This window comes from Chamaea fasciata, unplaced genomic scaffold (assembly GCF_029207755.1).
Source record: "Chamaea fasciata isolate MVZ Bird 193981 ecotype frontalis unplaced genomic scaffold, bChaFas1.0.hap1 SCAF_11, whole genome shotgun sequence".
NCBI lineage: Eukaryota > Metazoa > Chordata > Aves > Passeriformes > Sylviidae > Chamaea > Chamaea fasciata.
Window position 1 is genome coordinate 17,622,839 of NW_027094096.1, and position 15,899 is coordinate 17,638,737.

The 15,899-nt window shown below is 47.0% G+C and overlaps 1 protein-coding gene across 2 annotated transcripts in view; it reads left to right on the forward strand.

Moving 5' to 3' along the window:
• DIS3L2 (DIS3 like 3'-5' exoribonuclease 2) overlaps positions 1 to 15,899 on the forward strand; it is a 180,263-nt gene that overhangs the window by 142,626 nt on the left and 21,738 nt on the right. For both annotated transcript variants that reach the window (XM_066193441.1, XM_066193442.1), the window contains exon 15: positions 166 to 245. In XM_066193441.1, the coding sequence (XP_066049538.1) occupies positions 166 to 245 (80 nt within the window). The remainder of the gene's footprint in view (positions 1 to 165; positions 246 to 15,899) is intronic.

The window sequence follows — 15,899 nt, forward strand, 5'->3', positions numbered from 1 at the left end:
TGTTCCAGGCCATGGTGTTTGCGTGTCAGCCTTGGTGAGTTAAACTTTCTCCCACAAACCTTGCTTGAAGTTGCTGTAATGACCGAGACCCTAAAATGTTGCCTTTTTTTTTTTTTCCTCTCTCTCTCTCTTTGCATTGTCCCACACCCCTCTTCCTCTGTGCAGATGAAGCTCTCATTTACCTTGGACCAGGAGAGTGGGATGCCTCAGGGCTGTTATGTCTATCAGTACCGGGACAGCAACAGGTAAGTCCTGTGGGAGATTACACACAGCAAACACAGGAAAGTGCAGTGAAAGGAGACTGCCCTGCCTTCTGAAAAAGGGATCACAACTGCTTATACCACTTAAAAGTAGATTAAAGAAGGCCTCAGGCTTGACCTGAAACTGGGAACAACTCCTGTACAGGCCAGATTCTTTAAAATGCATGTGGCCCTGCAGCCCTTTTTTTTTCCCTCTAGCTTTTAAAAGCTGCTTTTTTTGTTGTTTAAAAGGCCTCCTCTTGGGTACCTCAGGCTCTGACAGAGCTCACCTGAGCTTTTCCCAGGGGTGTTTGCAACTCACACCCTGCACAGTTGGTGCTGGGGTGACTCTGGGAGCATGGCCTGGGGGAAAGCACCCAAAGGCTGCAGAGCACTTGAAAGCAGAGCCCTCACCTGTGCTTAGCTAGACCCACACAGCAACCCATTCTCTCTGCTAAAGCTCTTGCATGGGTTCACTGAGTGGCCTTTACGGTACCGTAGCCCCAGTGCAGCCACGTGCTCTGTTTTTGTAAGATACTATATTATATTCAAGCTTTGGATATGTTTGGAGCACAGAGTCCTCTATTTCTAGGTATTCTGCCTATTTTTACTAGCTGCTGTAGTGAATTGGCACCCAAGATGTTTTTATTTCAAATCACATTCTCATTATCAAATTGACAGCAGCAGCAGAGTTCAGGATATTTCTGTGTTCGCCCTGAATACCAGCATGTCATAAATCCATGGCCTGTTACTCCACCCATGTAGTTCTGCTTCTTGCCAGTTATTCAAGTTAACCTAAAAAACCAGAGTATATGAAATTGTCAATGAACAGAGCAGTCTGTAATTAGATCTGCTCAGAAATGCCAACAAGAGCAGTCCCAGCAAGGAAGAGGGACATCTGCAAATGCACAAAACAGTGTCTTAGCTGAGAAATCTTAATATTTAAACAAGAGGGGAGATCATTTGTGGCTGTGGGTGGGTGATTAGCACGTGGTACATGGTCCCATCCCAAATATCCCAGCCCCAGACCCTTGTATGAGCAGAGTTGGTACCTCCAGCACCACCAAGCTCACAGGGCAACGTGCAGCTGAGCACCAAAGCATAAAATCAACAGGGGAAGAGCATTTGTTTTTGAGGGTTTTAAAGGCAGTGGCACACAATGGACAGCGAAGAAAAGAAACCCCCCAGACCTACTGGGTTTATTTAAGGATGTTTATAGACCAGTGTTTCTAATTGTGTGGTGTATATCTCAGAAATCAGCAGCTGTGGTTTTTCTGCCACAGACCCTCCTCTCCCCTGGCTCCAGTGGGTGTTTTCTGCCATTGTTTGAGGAAACTCCAGGGACATGAGTAGAACTATTTTGTTTAAGTGCTAAGGCCAGTAGCAGTTCCTCTTGGAAACCTTGCTGTTAGCTGTGAGAAGCCCAGTGTGTGACAAAGTAGCTGTGTCATGTTAACAGCTGTTGATTGAGAGATGTATGGGCTGTGTTCTGCGTTTCTGGCAAGCATGGGAGCTGAGCCACCCTGGGCCATGCCAACCAGGATCATGGCTTGAAAAAATACGCTCTGGGCAGGATGAGTGCAATTGCAAGTAATTCCAGACTCTGTGTGTGCCTGACAGATCCAAACTGCAATTACACCTCCGTGGAATCCCCTGTACTTTGTATTTCATAGCTTACTTGACCAACCCGGGGAGAGCAGGATCCCATTTCCCAGGGAGAGCCTTGCTAGGTTTGCACACACGCTTATCCCCCTAAACCCTGTGTGTGCAGCCCAGCCCTTCCGACAGTCCTTGGCTGGTGAACTGAAGCGTGAAGGTCTGTGCTATGGCTGACTCATTCTTGCAGGTAAAATGCCCTTGAGCCGAACACGTTCTTGGTTCTGGTTGTACCCTGGGTGATTTTGGGGGAGCTCATATGTGCTGCAGCTTTGTTAGCAACAAGACCTTTAAATTTGAATAGTGTTGGAAAGCACCAGGCATGGCTCCTGCTCAGCTAAGCAGAAACTGTTCTTCTAAAGCACCGTGCCTGTCATAGGGTTAATCTGATGTCCATACAGTAACATGGCACTTGTCATGATAGTTTTTCCTTACAGTAATTTTCCAGGGTAACTTGTAGGGCTTGTGTTCTCCCAAGTGTAGTCAGACTTTGACAGTACCCATCAGGACTCAGAGGGTAACAGCTCTTCTACCTCCTAAAGATGTAGCCAGAAGCTAAAGCAACATAACCTTGGTGTCTGCATTGTATTTTGGAACCATTTATAGCCCAGAGAAGAAGTACTGGTGACATACTGCAAGCTCATGCATGGGAAAGACTGGAAATGTGCACCCCAGAGCCCAGTGCCCTCAGCAGAGCATCAGACCTGGGAAAGACATACAGTAGGCGTGCAGGTGTGTGAAGCTCTTGAGCAGCAGCTTTAACAGGAGGAAGCTGAGGTGATTCTTGCTGGCAAAAACCCATTCCAACCTGGGGAGCGTGCCTGGTGTCCCAGAGATCTGTGGGAGCCAGGCTGTGCATGTCAAGGCTTGGTGTCACCCTGGTCACTGCTTGTCAAGGCTTGGTGTCACCCTGGTCACTGAAGGAATGTCCCTTTCCCTCCAAGTGGCAAATGCTGTTCCAAGCTGCAGCCAGACGGGGCCACCGGAGAACAGCAGATATTGGTCTCCCTTGGAGAACAGAGGACTGCTGCATTGCTGAAAGTGTAATTACCAGAGCAATTAAAATTTCTATTGCTTAGGCTAGAAGTGCAAGTACCATGCAGGCTCTTACAAGGGCGATCAATTGGAATTTGTTCCCTTTAAAATGATAAAACCCTTCCAAGGAAATGTTGCTGTTCCTGTCAGTTTTCTGTTGCCTGCCTGCCTGTCTGCAGGAACATTCATGGGCAGAGCAGTCACCCACTCCACTCTTGCACCCTGGGTGCTGAGCACTTTGGACTCAGCAGAAACCTTGGAAGTCTTGGAAGCCTTAGATTGAGAGCAAAAGAGGTGCTGAGCAGCCAACTGCTTGCCCTGCTCTTCCAACCCTTTCTGTAATAGATAGGTATCCAGTGGCACTTGATAGTCCCAGTGGCAACTTGGAGCTGTATGGAGGAGCAGGGCTGTCACTGCCCCTGCGGTCACAGGGGTGAGACCAAGGGACATCACTTCTCTTCTTCCTGCTCAGACCTAGGCATTTTCATCCCCTGAGCTACCAGTCCTTCCCAGGCTGTCAGTCCTTCCTGGCCCCAGAGGAAGTGGCTTTGACTTGACAGAAGCAAGCAGTGTGCTTTCTCATTTTTAAGCCATGTTGCTTAAATTCTCCCTAATGGGGATCAGTCAGCGTAATGGACAGAGCCCCAGGCTGGTGCTCTGAGCTCTGTGGGACGCTGTCCTGCGAGGGGAGCACTGTGCTGTGACACTGAGACAGACAGTGATGCTTGCTGGGTGACACTTGGAACAGGAGCACACTGTCAACCTTCAGATGGCCCTAGAGCAGTGACATCAAGGAGGGGACAGCCCTGCCAGATGACAGATGTCCTGTCAGGTGTTGACACAACACATGTCAGATGTTGACAGTGGGACTGGCTTTCTTTCATTGCCACTTGACACAGGCTGGATTTCTCTGATCCTGCACAGGATCCAATTGCAAAACTCAGCCAGGCAGTAAAAGACCATCAAGTTCATTCACATCCACCATGGCTCATAAATCCTGTTTTACAGCATGCACTCACCAAGTCCCTGCTCCAGGAATGTGATATGGGCTGTGCTGAGGAAGCGCCGGCTTGCCCACTCTGAAACCTGGTGTAACTGGTCCTGCTCCTGTGGGCTGCCAGGCAGCAGAAAGGATGAGATCCATAAAGGTTATGGCTCAACATGAAAGACTTCTTCCAGTCTGTGTGCAGGAAGACCCAAAGCCAATTTGAGATCCCCATGGAAGAAATTAATTGCAAGAAGTCCAGTGTCTTTTGGCTGTATCCAAGAAAGAGAAAATGCAATCTGTTCTCTGCACTCGCCATCACTATCCAGATGCTTCTCTGGAAACCTCCTTGGCTCTGCCCAGCTACCCACAGCAAGTCTAACCCTTCAAAAGCCTTTGTCTCCCCCCACCTTAAGACTCTCTGATTACCTTTCTCAGATGATGCAGTGCTCAGAGTCTCTGCCATCCCAGACCCACCAGGGAGGTGTAAATCCCTGTCAAGCATGACATTCTTGTCCCCAGCTGGTCCTTCTCTAATATGGTTTTCCTGCTCCCTCAGTGTCCAGGTTTTAGTCTGTTTTTGAGGTCTCTTCCTCACATCCCAGATTCTGCTTTTGCTGATAGACCAGCTTACAGCTTACCAATGAATTTCATTTTAATTCTGTGCTGCAGCTGCAGTTTGTGTCAGGATTATGAATTTGCAGTGGGGGCTTTCATGTTCTCCTCAGAGTAATTTCGAAACACAGAGGAGCAGCATCTTGCATGGAAGCACTTAGAGACCTCTTACAAAAGCAGCATTGGAGTATTGATCCCTTTTTCTCTCTGGGGACCCAGCTTGCTGCAGATCAAGCTGCTGTGCAGTGTAGCCACTTGCGGGCAGCACCACACAACTCTTCAGAATGAGAAGTGGATAAACAGCTCCAGTTGAAAAGTGGTGCCCCCTTTTATATAGAGATCAGTGATGTCTGGTACATTGGATTATCACTTAAAACACCAGGACTTCAAATGTCAGGGTGCATGCACTCCTGATGCTGACAGGCTCATGATACATAATGCTGTTTGGGTTACCAACCAAGCTCCTCTGTGCAATCTTTTCATAAGGTGAATGTAATATCTGCAGTGATGTACCCAATGTTACATCAAGAGAGCCAACCTATAATTACGCTGGAATTGTTTGAATGGGTTATTTGTCACTAACACATTAGCTCACTCCATTTATTGCTCCCATTCAGGACTGCAGCAGTTTTGGTGTAAACAGAGTTTGGGTGGAGGTTTGGGAGGGTTTGTTTTTCTGAAAAAGAGCAAAGCAGTATTGTTTGGAGTTTATTCTTTTTTGCTAGAAGAGCTGTTGACTAGCAGTTCTAGGAAGAAAATATGTAAAGCAGCTGACACAGCTGCTGATTTGCTTTCAGAGATACTTCCCAGGTGTACAGCTCATGTGTTGGACTTTAGCATGGACTAGTTGTTCTGCAGTGAGCTGGCAGGTTTACCATAAGGTGTTTTGTTCCTTTTGTGAAATTGAGGCTTGCAGAGTGGGTTGTTTGCACAAGGAGCTGCTGCACAGCTCACACAGTCCCTGGGTGCCTGACCTGCCTTATTACATGGTTGTTTCATGGTACACATCCCACCAAAGCAGCACTGCTTCTTTTGGTGAAAAGGAGCTCCCCTGATGGCGTTTGATTTCCCAGTTAGTGATCATGCTCTGCCCCACTTCAACCTGCAAGGCTAGGGAAGTCTCTGAAAGTGTCATCTTCTCCTGTTTGTCTTGTCTGGTAGACTGGAATTTCATGGGGGAAATCCATGTAGATATCCCTTGATATCACAGGCTTGAACAGATGCTTTCTTGCAGCAGCTACTCACCTGTAACTTGTGAAATGCTTTATTTAGATTTCAGAACAAAATAAAATTAATGCAATCACCAGGAAAAAAAGAGAAAAAAAGATAAGATAGCACATTGGAATTTTTGTTTTGATACCATGTGTTGGTTTTTGTTTCACTGTTGACGCTAAACTTTACACAAGTACTCTTCACCTGCCAAGTTCACCCTTCAGCTGCCAAAGGGTAAGCGTTGGGGTTGGCCAGCAAGGCTGGTGAATTTTTCTGTCACTGCACGGAGATAAACCAGTCCTCCTGGTTTTGGCATTGGTTCAGTGAAGGGTTAAATTGTCCAGGAGAAAAAGTCTGGAGGTTGACCTTTAAAACTTTGAAAGATATGTAATCCCTCCTGCCTAAGGCACGAGCTTGGTTTTCTGTCTTGCACCTCCAAAGGCTGTCGGGACATAAGCTGCAAAACAGCCTTTGTCACTTGAGACTCTGAGGAGCAGAGAGTTGTTCTTTCCTTCCAGAGGAGTCCCTATGGCCATTCCTAGCTGGATTGAAAGGTCTATTGCAAAAGGCTCTACCGAGGTAGTACGTAGTTGCTTTTCTTGACACAGACCTGTCTTCTCCTGCCACCCTGCTGGATAATAATAGGTTTCCAGTCCATCAGAGCTGTAGAAATAGTAACTGCCAAATCCTTGGAGTGTCAGTGCAATGAGGGGAATGCAGTTGGAAAAGGTGATCAAGGAAACCCACCTTCTCCTTGAGCAAGCAGATGGGATTTGAATATAACCTTATCCCTTCCAAACAAAAGTTTGAAGCTTTCTTTGGTGACTTACACAGTATCCCACAGTGTCCAGTAGCTCTCTTTAAATCCTCAACAGAGTTCCAGAGCAGTCAGTGTGTTGTCTCATCCACAAGAGGTAGGAAGAACTGGGCTCTTAAATCCCAGTGAGAGTGGGACCTTTCTTCTCTTCCTAGACTGAATCAGAGGAGTTTGCCATCTTAGTTTTTTCAGTGTTTACTTGGCAAGGAGCTGTAAAACCTTGTGTCAGTGTTAGGTGTCTGGGTATTTGGTGGCAGTCAGGTAGGTGAGAAAATCAGCTGCAGTAATAAGTGAGTCAGAGATGGTGTCTCCATGTGTCATCCTGGAGATCTGTTTACATATCCATTTGTTTAACAATATGTTTGAAAGCCCTCAGCAGCATTGCAGCACCATTTCCCTGGCCTGTATGTGTCTGACTAATGCTCAAGGCAGTGAGCTATATCTGGACTCAAATTGCTAACCTGTGGATATGGGTTTCTTAGCAGCCTTGAATTAGATGAGTCTGATTAGCCCTTACGAACATGGCAGAGGACAGATCTGACGTGAGAAGGAATGATTAATCGTCCCTCCACAAGAAGCACCTCTCAATTTCATCCTGAACCCAAGTTGCTGAATTGATTTTATGTCAAGGAAGCCCTCTTCTGAGCTGGGATCTGGCTAGAAAAATCACCGGACCCTCTAGCTATCCCTCTCCCAGCAGGATTTCTAGGCATATCGTTTTCTTAACAGTTGGAGAAAAGAAGTCCTTGTTTTGGCTTAGTCTCTGTGTCGAATGTGTAGGCATAGTGCAGAGTGACTTCTCTGCCAGTAGCAGATTTTGCTGCCCACCCTGGGATGTTACAAGCAGGGAATGCTGGGACAGTGGGTGAGAGGATGTGCTGCCTTTTTTTGCTTTGTCAGGAAGTGTTTTGGGTACAAACTAAGAATAGAGAGTTACTTGCAGGGACAGACAGTGGAGCAGGACCAAAGGTGATGAAGGGAATCCTGAGTACTCGGAGCTGGCTGTGATGAGGGATGCTCTGTTTGTGGATAAACCCAAGAATGGCAAACCTGCCATTCCTGCTTGACATCCTGCTGTTGGATCTATGCTGCCTGCCCAGAGGGAGCGAGGCTTTCAGTTTGCCACAGGCAGGACCTCTGTGGTCTGTGCAGCACTGAGTACCTCGGTTCCCCAGGGCATCAGCAGTGTGAGCTGGAGTGAGCGGGTGGATTGTCAGCCAGCTGGGATTGCTCTCTCATAAAGAACTACTGGCTGAAAGCTGAAGCGTTCAGATTAGAAATAAAGCACACATTTGAAAGGCAGGAGAGATTAACTGGGAAATTGGGCCAAGAGAAGAACAGGGAATTCTCTTTCAAGGACAAATGCACTTTTGGTACGTGTTTTAGACCCTGCAAGTCTTTTTTAACAGAGTAGTAGCTACCTGAAGGCCTCCAGGCACAGGGCATCAGCTGGTGAAATAATATTTGCAGTTTTAAATCCCTGGCAGCTTGCTCTGTGTTAAGGTAAAAGACCAGTTTTGCACTGGCACTACTCCTCTCTCTATATACTCTGCTGAGTTGGGTATTCCATGGACCTTATTGAAATTATGTCCTCACAAATTAGAGGGTGAGAGTGGACCTGTCTCTTCTTACCCCCTCCTGAGCAACTGAGGTCCCAGTTCTATTTTTCCGGCTACTGCTGTGCGTTGTTCTTGGTGCTGCTGCTTTTTCAATGTTTTTTTTCACAGTTCAGAGCAGCTACATCAGTCTGGCAATGAATTCCACTCTCTACACCTCCCTACTTCTTCTCCATTGAAAAAAAGGAACTCCAAGTCACATGCATGTTTTGTGTGCTCAGCTCCTCACTCAAGGTCACCCCGAATGGGGTTCCTCTTACAGCTTAGCACTTTCACCTCTTTCAATTGGCCATGCATTAGTCAATCTGGAGCCTAATGGATTTGTAACCTGACTTTGCCTGTCTCAGACGTTCCCAGCAATGTAAGAGGATTTGGGCACAACTTCCTTTCAAGTTAATGGAAAGATCTTGGAAAGAACCTGCTTGAGGATCTGAGTGTACTTTGCATTAATGTTTCCATTAATTTTAATGGGACCTGGTTTGAAATTCCTCAGATCAGCTTTGAACATCTTAAATTTTGTGTCCTTCACCTGTCTCATCTGAAATGCAGCACTCTTAAATGAGCATCCTCATTACTGGCTGAGATGTTCTGCAAGCTTTTTCTGCCTCTGGGAATGTCCTGTTCTCTGTTGATCCCACTGGACCCCTCACCTGCTCACCACAAGTGGGGTAGGAGCTCCATGGTCAGCTCCCAACTCAGAGGCTGTTCCTTGCATGGTCTGTGGCAAGTCACATCATCTGTTTCTACTCCACCACCATCTGTAGAGCAAAAAAGAGCAAGAATCCTCAGGGACTTTTTTTATTAGCATTTATAAAGCACTTTGCCTTCATCAAACAGAAGGGAATAGAGAAGAGTGAACTTTTATCATTGCCACTCAACCCTCAGTTTCTGCAAAGCTCTGCTGCTGTGGGCACAATTACCTGCACATGGTGTTTGGCTGGTACAGGCAGGTGCAGAGCCCAGCCTGGGTTTTAGCCTGGCTCGGGTCTTGTCTGGCTTCGCTGCTTCTGCGGGGCCACACTACTCTGGGCACTGACCTGGTGAGCTGAGCAGTGTGGGATCCCCCACCTCCCCTCCTACTTCTCTTGCTCTCTGCCCTTCAGCTCCTCCAGGAACTTTGACACCTGAACACACAGCAGTGATTAACTGTTCCTGTACATCTTTCGCTAATCAGATCACTGCTCACTCCTGCCTTGTACAGCAGAGCTCTTCCCTGCCTCTGGGCTGCTCATAGATATTTCTTTCTGTCTCCACTGAGCTGAGCAGAGACCGACATCTCGACTGCTCATCACACCATCCCCCATGGTGAAAACCAGCCCTGGCAGAGCTCTTGTACATGTTGCACCTCTGTCATAATCTCATTTTGCTGAGACAGTCCAGGTTAAACAGTCTAATGTAGTAAAAGAGTTGATGCAAACCCTGCTCATCTCACCATAATCAGTTTAGTGATCAGCTACACATGCAGTTGTCCTGACTTTCAAGAAAGACCACGCTGGCTTAGCCCCTCTGGAAGTACTCCTGGGAAGGACTTTGTGGTAAAATATGACCTAAAGTGAGGTGAGGAGAAGTCATCTTACTGTTAATGAGTTTTTCATGCTTTATTTAAGCTTAGTGCTCATTTGCAATCTTGCTGACAGACAGGCATCACCTGGTGACATGTGTCTGGGCACAAGTGTCCAGATAACAGGAGCAGACAGGGTCCACCATGCACAAAGAAGTCTGGTGTGACTTGTTTGCAGCATAAAGCAGGAGAAGCTGGGAGCAGGCTGCCTGTGCTCATATGCTCGCTCTCAGCTGGGCCATCCCCAGGTCAGCTCCAGCCTCCAACAGTTAGTGAGACAGATTGAATCTAGATTGATCTGTCTACTTTCACAGAGTGAGCCAATTCCAGCAAGAAATTCTCCTTTCCCTGTGTTTCCATGTTAAAAGGAAGGAGACCTTGTCAGTTTTCTGGATAAATGGGAAGAACAGGGCAAGGTAGAAGTAAATGTTGTGCTAATGTGTAGGAAGAATCGTTAGGACAGAAAGACATCATCAGTGTGGCCAGGCTGGGGCTGATCCACGTTGCTGTGTTGAAACTCTGCCTCTGTTAAGGCTATTGCAAAAGGCAGGATTCAAAAGGACTGTGCTATTTATTGCACATTTGCAGCATTTTGCAGAGAGTCAGAATCTGGTTCAGAGCAAGAGTTTTTGGCACCAGTAACAGTCTGGACCAGAGCAGTGATGTTTGCTGCAGGGAATTCAGAGGAATTGCCTCTTGGTGCTGTTCTTTGACAGATGCCCTCAGGTCACTCAGATATTTATAGTCGGGTAACTCAGATATTTACAATCACTGAGAGAAAACTGGGAAAGCAGAGGAGAAGGGACATGTAGCTTCAGTGAATGTACAGGGGCAGGAATATGGTGCTGAGCTAAGCTGGAGTTTATGTGTGTCTCTTTGAGGTTGAGGTTTTGGGAGGGCAAATGGGAAGTGCAGAGCAGGGGATTAGTCCCTGGTCAAAGCCAGTGGAGGAGGATCAAACATCTGTTTAATACTGTGTGTCACACCAGCTATTCAGGGTTCTACAGCCAAACTGTGATGACACTAACAGGGACACTTAACTGAGCTGGTTCTGGTCTGCCCTTTCTCTCAGCCACATCTTCTTGCTGCGCTGTGATCAACAAGGACAGCAAAGAAACTGGTAAATTGGGCAGGGCATTTTCAAGGAGCGTGGTGAACCCTGAAGTGTGCGGTGCTCTGATCACAGCAAGGCTACACAAGCTGTTCTGCCCACGCAGCCAAGGCAGGACCTTTGCCACAAAGGGTTCTCTCTGTTGCACCCAGTATGCTCAATTTTTAGGGACACCATAAAAAGCAGTCAGAGAAGTACGACAGAGCACATCACAGCCAAACCGGTTTGGCTTTGCATCACTGCAGAGAGCAGCAGGCAGGCCTGGAGAAAACAGCTTGCAAGCTGACTGACCAGAGAGCTGAGCGAGACAAAGGATACTTGCCCTGAGATCCATTATGGGTGTAGCCATTTCCAAGCTCCCAAAAGTGCTGAGGGATGATCTTCTAGCTGGCAGAGCAGTGAGGCTTTGTGCATGTTTATCCTGGGCTTTTGCCTGCGTGGTGCCAGTGCAAGAGCCGAGAGCCGCTGCTTGTCGTTGACAGCTCAGCTATTGTTGCAAAGTATGATTTAATAGCAAGACTTGATTACAACATGCAAATGTAGCTGCTGGGGGACTATCTCAGAGGTTTGTGGAGATTAGCTGTTAAATTGGCCAGTGCAAAAACATTATTAAGCAGAGAAGATAATTACTCATCTTGTGCTTCTGTAGTGTGTAGAAGAGACAGATTGGTTTAAAAGGCAGCAAGTCCTATATGGAGAAAGGGCTTGTGTAAATGCCACATCATGTACTGCTGTATGTTGCAGCATATTTTATTAGAGAAGCAACACTTAATAACAACATTTGGGAACTTGTGGAAGAAATCCATTATATTATTCTGTATCATAAAAGCAAATCTAATGCCTAGTGCGTGAAGGCTGTGCAGATACTGAAACATCTCCTTTTTGTGGTGGTTGATTGCTTTTATGGAGATTGCATCATATGGATATAAACAAATCCAGCACTTGATATGAAATCTGGGAGCCAGGTTTTAGACTCATGCATCTGTCTTCTATCTGTGCATGTTCCCTCTGAAATGCATCAGGGTTCCCATTAACACCTTGAACGTAGAAAGTAGAGTCAAAACGAGACTGTCAGCACATACAAAATGAACAATTGGGCGTGTGCTTGCTGTAATGTAATTTTCTTTCAGTCCTAGAGTAGTCTGTGAGGTTTCTAGAATAAAAAGCTCCTCTGTGTGTGAGGATGCAGGTAGGAGGATTGGAGTGTAGGGATCTCGTTGGTGCTGCAGACCTTATTTGGGAGCAGGCTGTGGTTCAGGAATTTCCTCTTGCCTTGTGGCTCTCAGTAGCCCCGGCTGGGCTTGCAGAGGGTGATGCACTGGCAGCTAGAGGGCTGCAGTCAGATGTCAAAGTGCATTTGGCTAGTCAAAGCCCTACACAGTTTCAGGAAAATCTTTTAACGGAGGAGTCAGGAGGACTGAATTAGGGGAACAGCTTGTTCTTAATGCAGTGTCGTTCCTGCAGTCCCAAGTGCTGGCATGGGAATAGGGTGATGTTGTCAGGGCTGTCATTGCTGCTGTGCTGCAGTGGCTGCTGCTCACCCGATTCACGTCACTGGGCATTTCCTCTCCAGCATCCCAAATGCTCTGCTGAGGCTTCACTTGTCTTAGCAGAAGGAAGTATCCTCCCAAGCCTAAGTGGGCAAGATAAAGATTTCAAGGGGTTTTGACGAGAAGCTCCTTGCAATTCTTTTGTGGCAGCTCAAGAGCTTTTGTGCACCAGTAATTGCTCCCCAGGCTGGTTCCTGTGTGACTCAGAGCTGAATGTGGAGCTGCTGTGTGAACCTCAGCATCCTGGTACAGTATGTCCCAGTCACTCTAAATTTGAGTTCATAGTCAGTCCTCCTTTCTCCTTTTGGATGTGTCCATGCAGACACAGGCTTGCTCCTCACCTGCTCCAGACTGGCAAATTTGCCACAAGTGGAGGCATCAGCTGTTCGAGGTGGTACGGGCAGGGAAGCAATGCTTGTGGCTGGGCTCGTTTTCCACTCAGAGCCATGAAGCACGTGAAACCCAAGACAGCTCACCAGTGTCTGCTGGAGTGACTGTGGGGTCCCTGGGGAGCAGGTCTGGCTGCACCCAGCGGCAGCAGCAGCATCGCCCTGCTTTCATTACTCGGTGCCAAAAATACCTGTGAGCAGTTTGCAAGCCATGGGTGTCAGGGGGAAGTTCTGGAAAGGTCTGGTATCAAGTAGGGAAGGGAGAATGACACATCTTGTCATCAGTGAGCATGAAGGGATGCTACCTGCAGCTAGCTGCTGGGAGTGGGTAGAGGCAGGGAGTGGCTCTGGGTGTCAGCAGGGGAGACCAACTGAGGGTGGATCAGCCCTGTTGGCAGAGGAGCAGAAAGGGCCACAGGGCAGCATGGCCTGAAATGCTGAGCTAGGGCATCTTATCCCTGCACAGGCACATCTCAGTTACAGCAATGAACACATTGATAGTTTGAAATGAAGCCAAAAAGTGGGAGAAACCACGTAGCAATATTTCATAATAGTTTTGCCCCATTTGTTTGAGGGCTGTGTTTCAGCTGTTTGCATCTCCCTAAACACCACGTTCGCACTTTGAAGCTGCAAATCCAGTGATCAGTACTGATAAATGCCATAAACTTCACGTGGTGGTAGAGTTACAACAGGAGTCTCTGGTAGCCAGGGAGGAGACAGAAGTAATGTACTCCTCTGATAATCTCCTTTTTTTCTGTGTGTACAGCTTGGGTGTACAAGAGATCCATCTGTTAAGTGGTTGTTAACCTGTTCTCAGAGTCTGGGGTGCAAGAAGTTGTTTGTGTGATCCTCTTCTCTGACAGAACTGGTGCTGCCTACAGGAGATGCCTTTAGCTGCAAACTGAGATACTCTAGGAAGAGTTGCGGTAGCTCTTGGTTCCATGAATTGTAGAGTTTTACTGCACTGAGCAGTGTAGCACAATTTGAGGCAGGACCTGCTCCTAACAGATCCTAAGAGTTTGCCTCTGCTGCTCTGAAACCCTGGGCTGGAATAAGGCTGTGATAATTAATGGAAGTTAAAGTGCTCCTTCTGCCTGTGAGCTGGTTGGAACTGGAAAAGAAGAACCTGTCACAATTGTGACTGGCTCTAAACTACTGTCAGGCTTTCCTCCTTCCCTTCCCCTGCCCCAAGTGGAAAATTGTATTGGAAAGCAGCAGTTAGAGCACTTAAATCTTTCCACAGTTCATTTCAAGCTCCCTTTCTTCTTCCCAGCCATACCCAGGCCAGTTTGGGGCACGGATGGGAGTCTCTGGCTGAAACCTGCAGGATGTTAAATAACAATGGGAGAGTGAGTTTATAAGAGTGTAAAATGTGCCTGGATTGCACGTACCCTAAGCTGTATTTCCCATGCTTTGACATTCAGCCCATCCATGCTTCACTCCCGAACTGTTTCCTTTCCATATGGGATCTGTCTGGGTGTGATATGGAGCAAGCCCAGGCTGAAATGGGGTTAGTGTCTCACTTGCTGTGGAGGGACTTACTCCCACAAGCATCCACAGAAACTGCTGGTGTCTGTCATGTCCAGACAGCAGTAAGTGAGCACATGAAGTGTGGGCAGTAACAGAAGCTGTTGTATCTCCTATGGTGGGTTACCAGATTCTTGTAATCCTGCCCTTTTCCAGGTACTTGGATTGCCTGTTTTAACTGGTGTGTGTCCCGTTTCTCTTAAGACCTCTTGTCACGTTGCTGCTGCAGGCAGTGGTTCTGAGTGGGTTTGTCCCCTGCTGAAACTGGTCAGTGAAGGGCATCTGATGGAGCCTCACTGTCCTTCTCAGCTGTTCAGATTGTCCAATTCAACAGTTTGATCTGTTAAAGGAAGCTCCCAAAACTTTTACTTGGATGTTACTGAGTAACCCTTTGTAGAGAGCTAAAGACTCATACATAGGTCAGACCCACTCCTTAGAGAAGTCTGCTGCCTCCCTGGGGCCAAGTTATTAAAGTGAAAACTTCCCACCCTGGTATGGCCCTCAGATGTTACCCATTATTGGTTTTTCAGGTAGGCAGCAATGATGTTGCAACAAGAAGTCCAAGAACATTCAAGACATACTTCAACGCTTTGGGATGACTAGGGGATCAGGGGAACAGGCAATGTCCTCCCTATTCTTCCAGTTACAGCAAATTATAAGAGAAGAAACAGTAAGAACCAGCAGGTCAATACCTGGCTCTAGGCCAGGGGTCACTGAAGAATTTGGGGGTTTTGTGCTCACAGGTTGCTTTACACAACACTAGGCCTGCTTGTGACATACAGGTACATGCGTCTCAAAGGGGAAAAAGGATTTTTTCCCAAGAGTTAATAGGGCTCATTGGAAGAGCTTTAAACTAGATTCAAAGCGGGAAGGGGATAAAACCAGGCTTCTTCTAAATGTACATTTCCCCTGTTTATTTAAGGGTTAAGCAGTCTGAGAGACGCAGCACTCATGGCCAAGTATCTGTCAGGCTTGGATTGGAGGCTTACCAAAGCATGAGGATATATGGTTTTATTTCTGTTCTGTCATTTGGAGATTGCTACTCAATGTCTGTAGGACAAGAAAGCTCCAGGGCATCTTAGGATATGCCCTGTGCTCCAAGAGACGTTGTTATTTTGGCTTTGCAACATTCAAATACAAAGTCACGAACTGGTGCCTGAAGTGCTCATTTTCCAAGGATTAAAAGGCACTGCCAAGGCTTTGCAAGTTGACAGTGTCGCAAATCTTACCGTGATCCAGTGCTGAGATGCATCAGTTTCAGCAGCACAGATGTGCTAACAGATCTGTGTGTCTGCTTTCTGAGAGTGGTAGATTTTTTTCAGGAGGTTGATCTCTGCTGCTGAACTCTGGAAGAGCTGGAAGGTAACATAGCAAGAGTTCTTCTTCATCACACCTCTGGGTCTTAATTTTAACCAAGCTTCCCTTCATCTAGTAAAACCCTGGCCCAAAGGAGCAGTTTCAGGATATTGTCAGAGACCTAGCTTTGGTTTCTCTGTTCTTAGATGGAGCTGAGGGATCCATAAAAGTCATTGGAGGAACTGGCTGGAGTAACCAGGTTATGACTGTGACAGTCAGGGTCAGGGTGA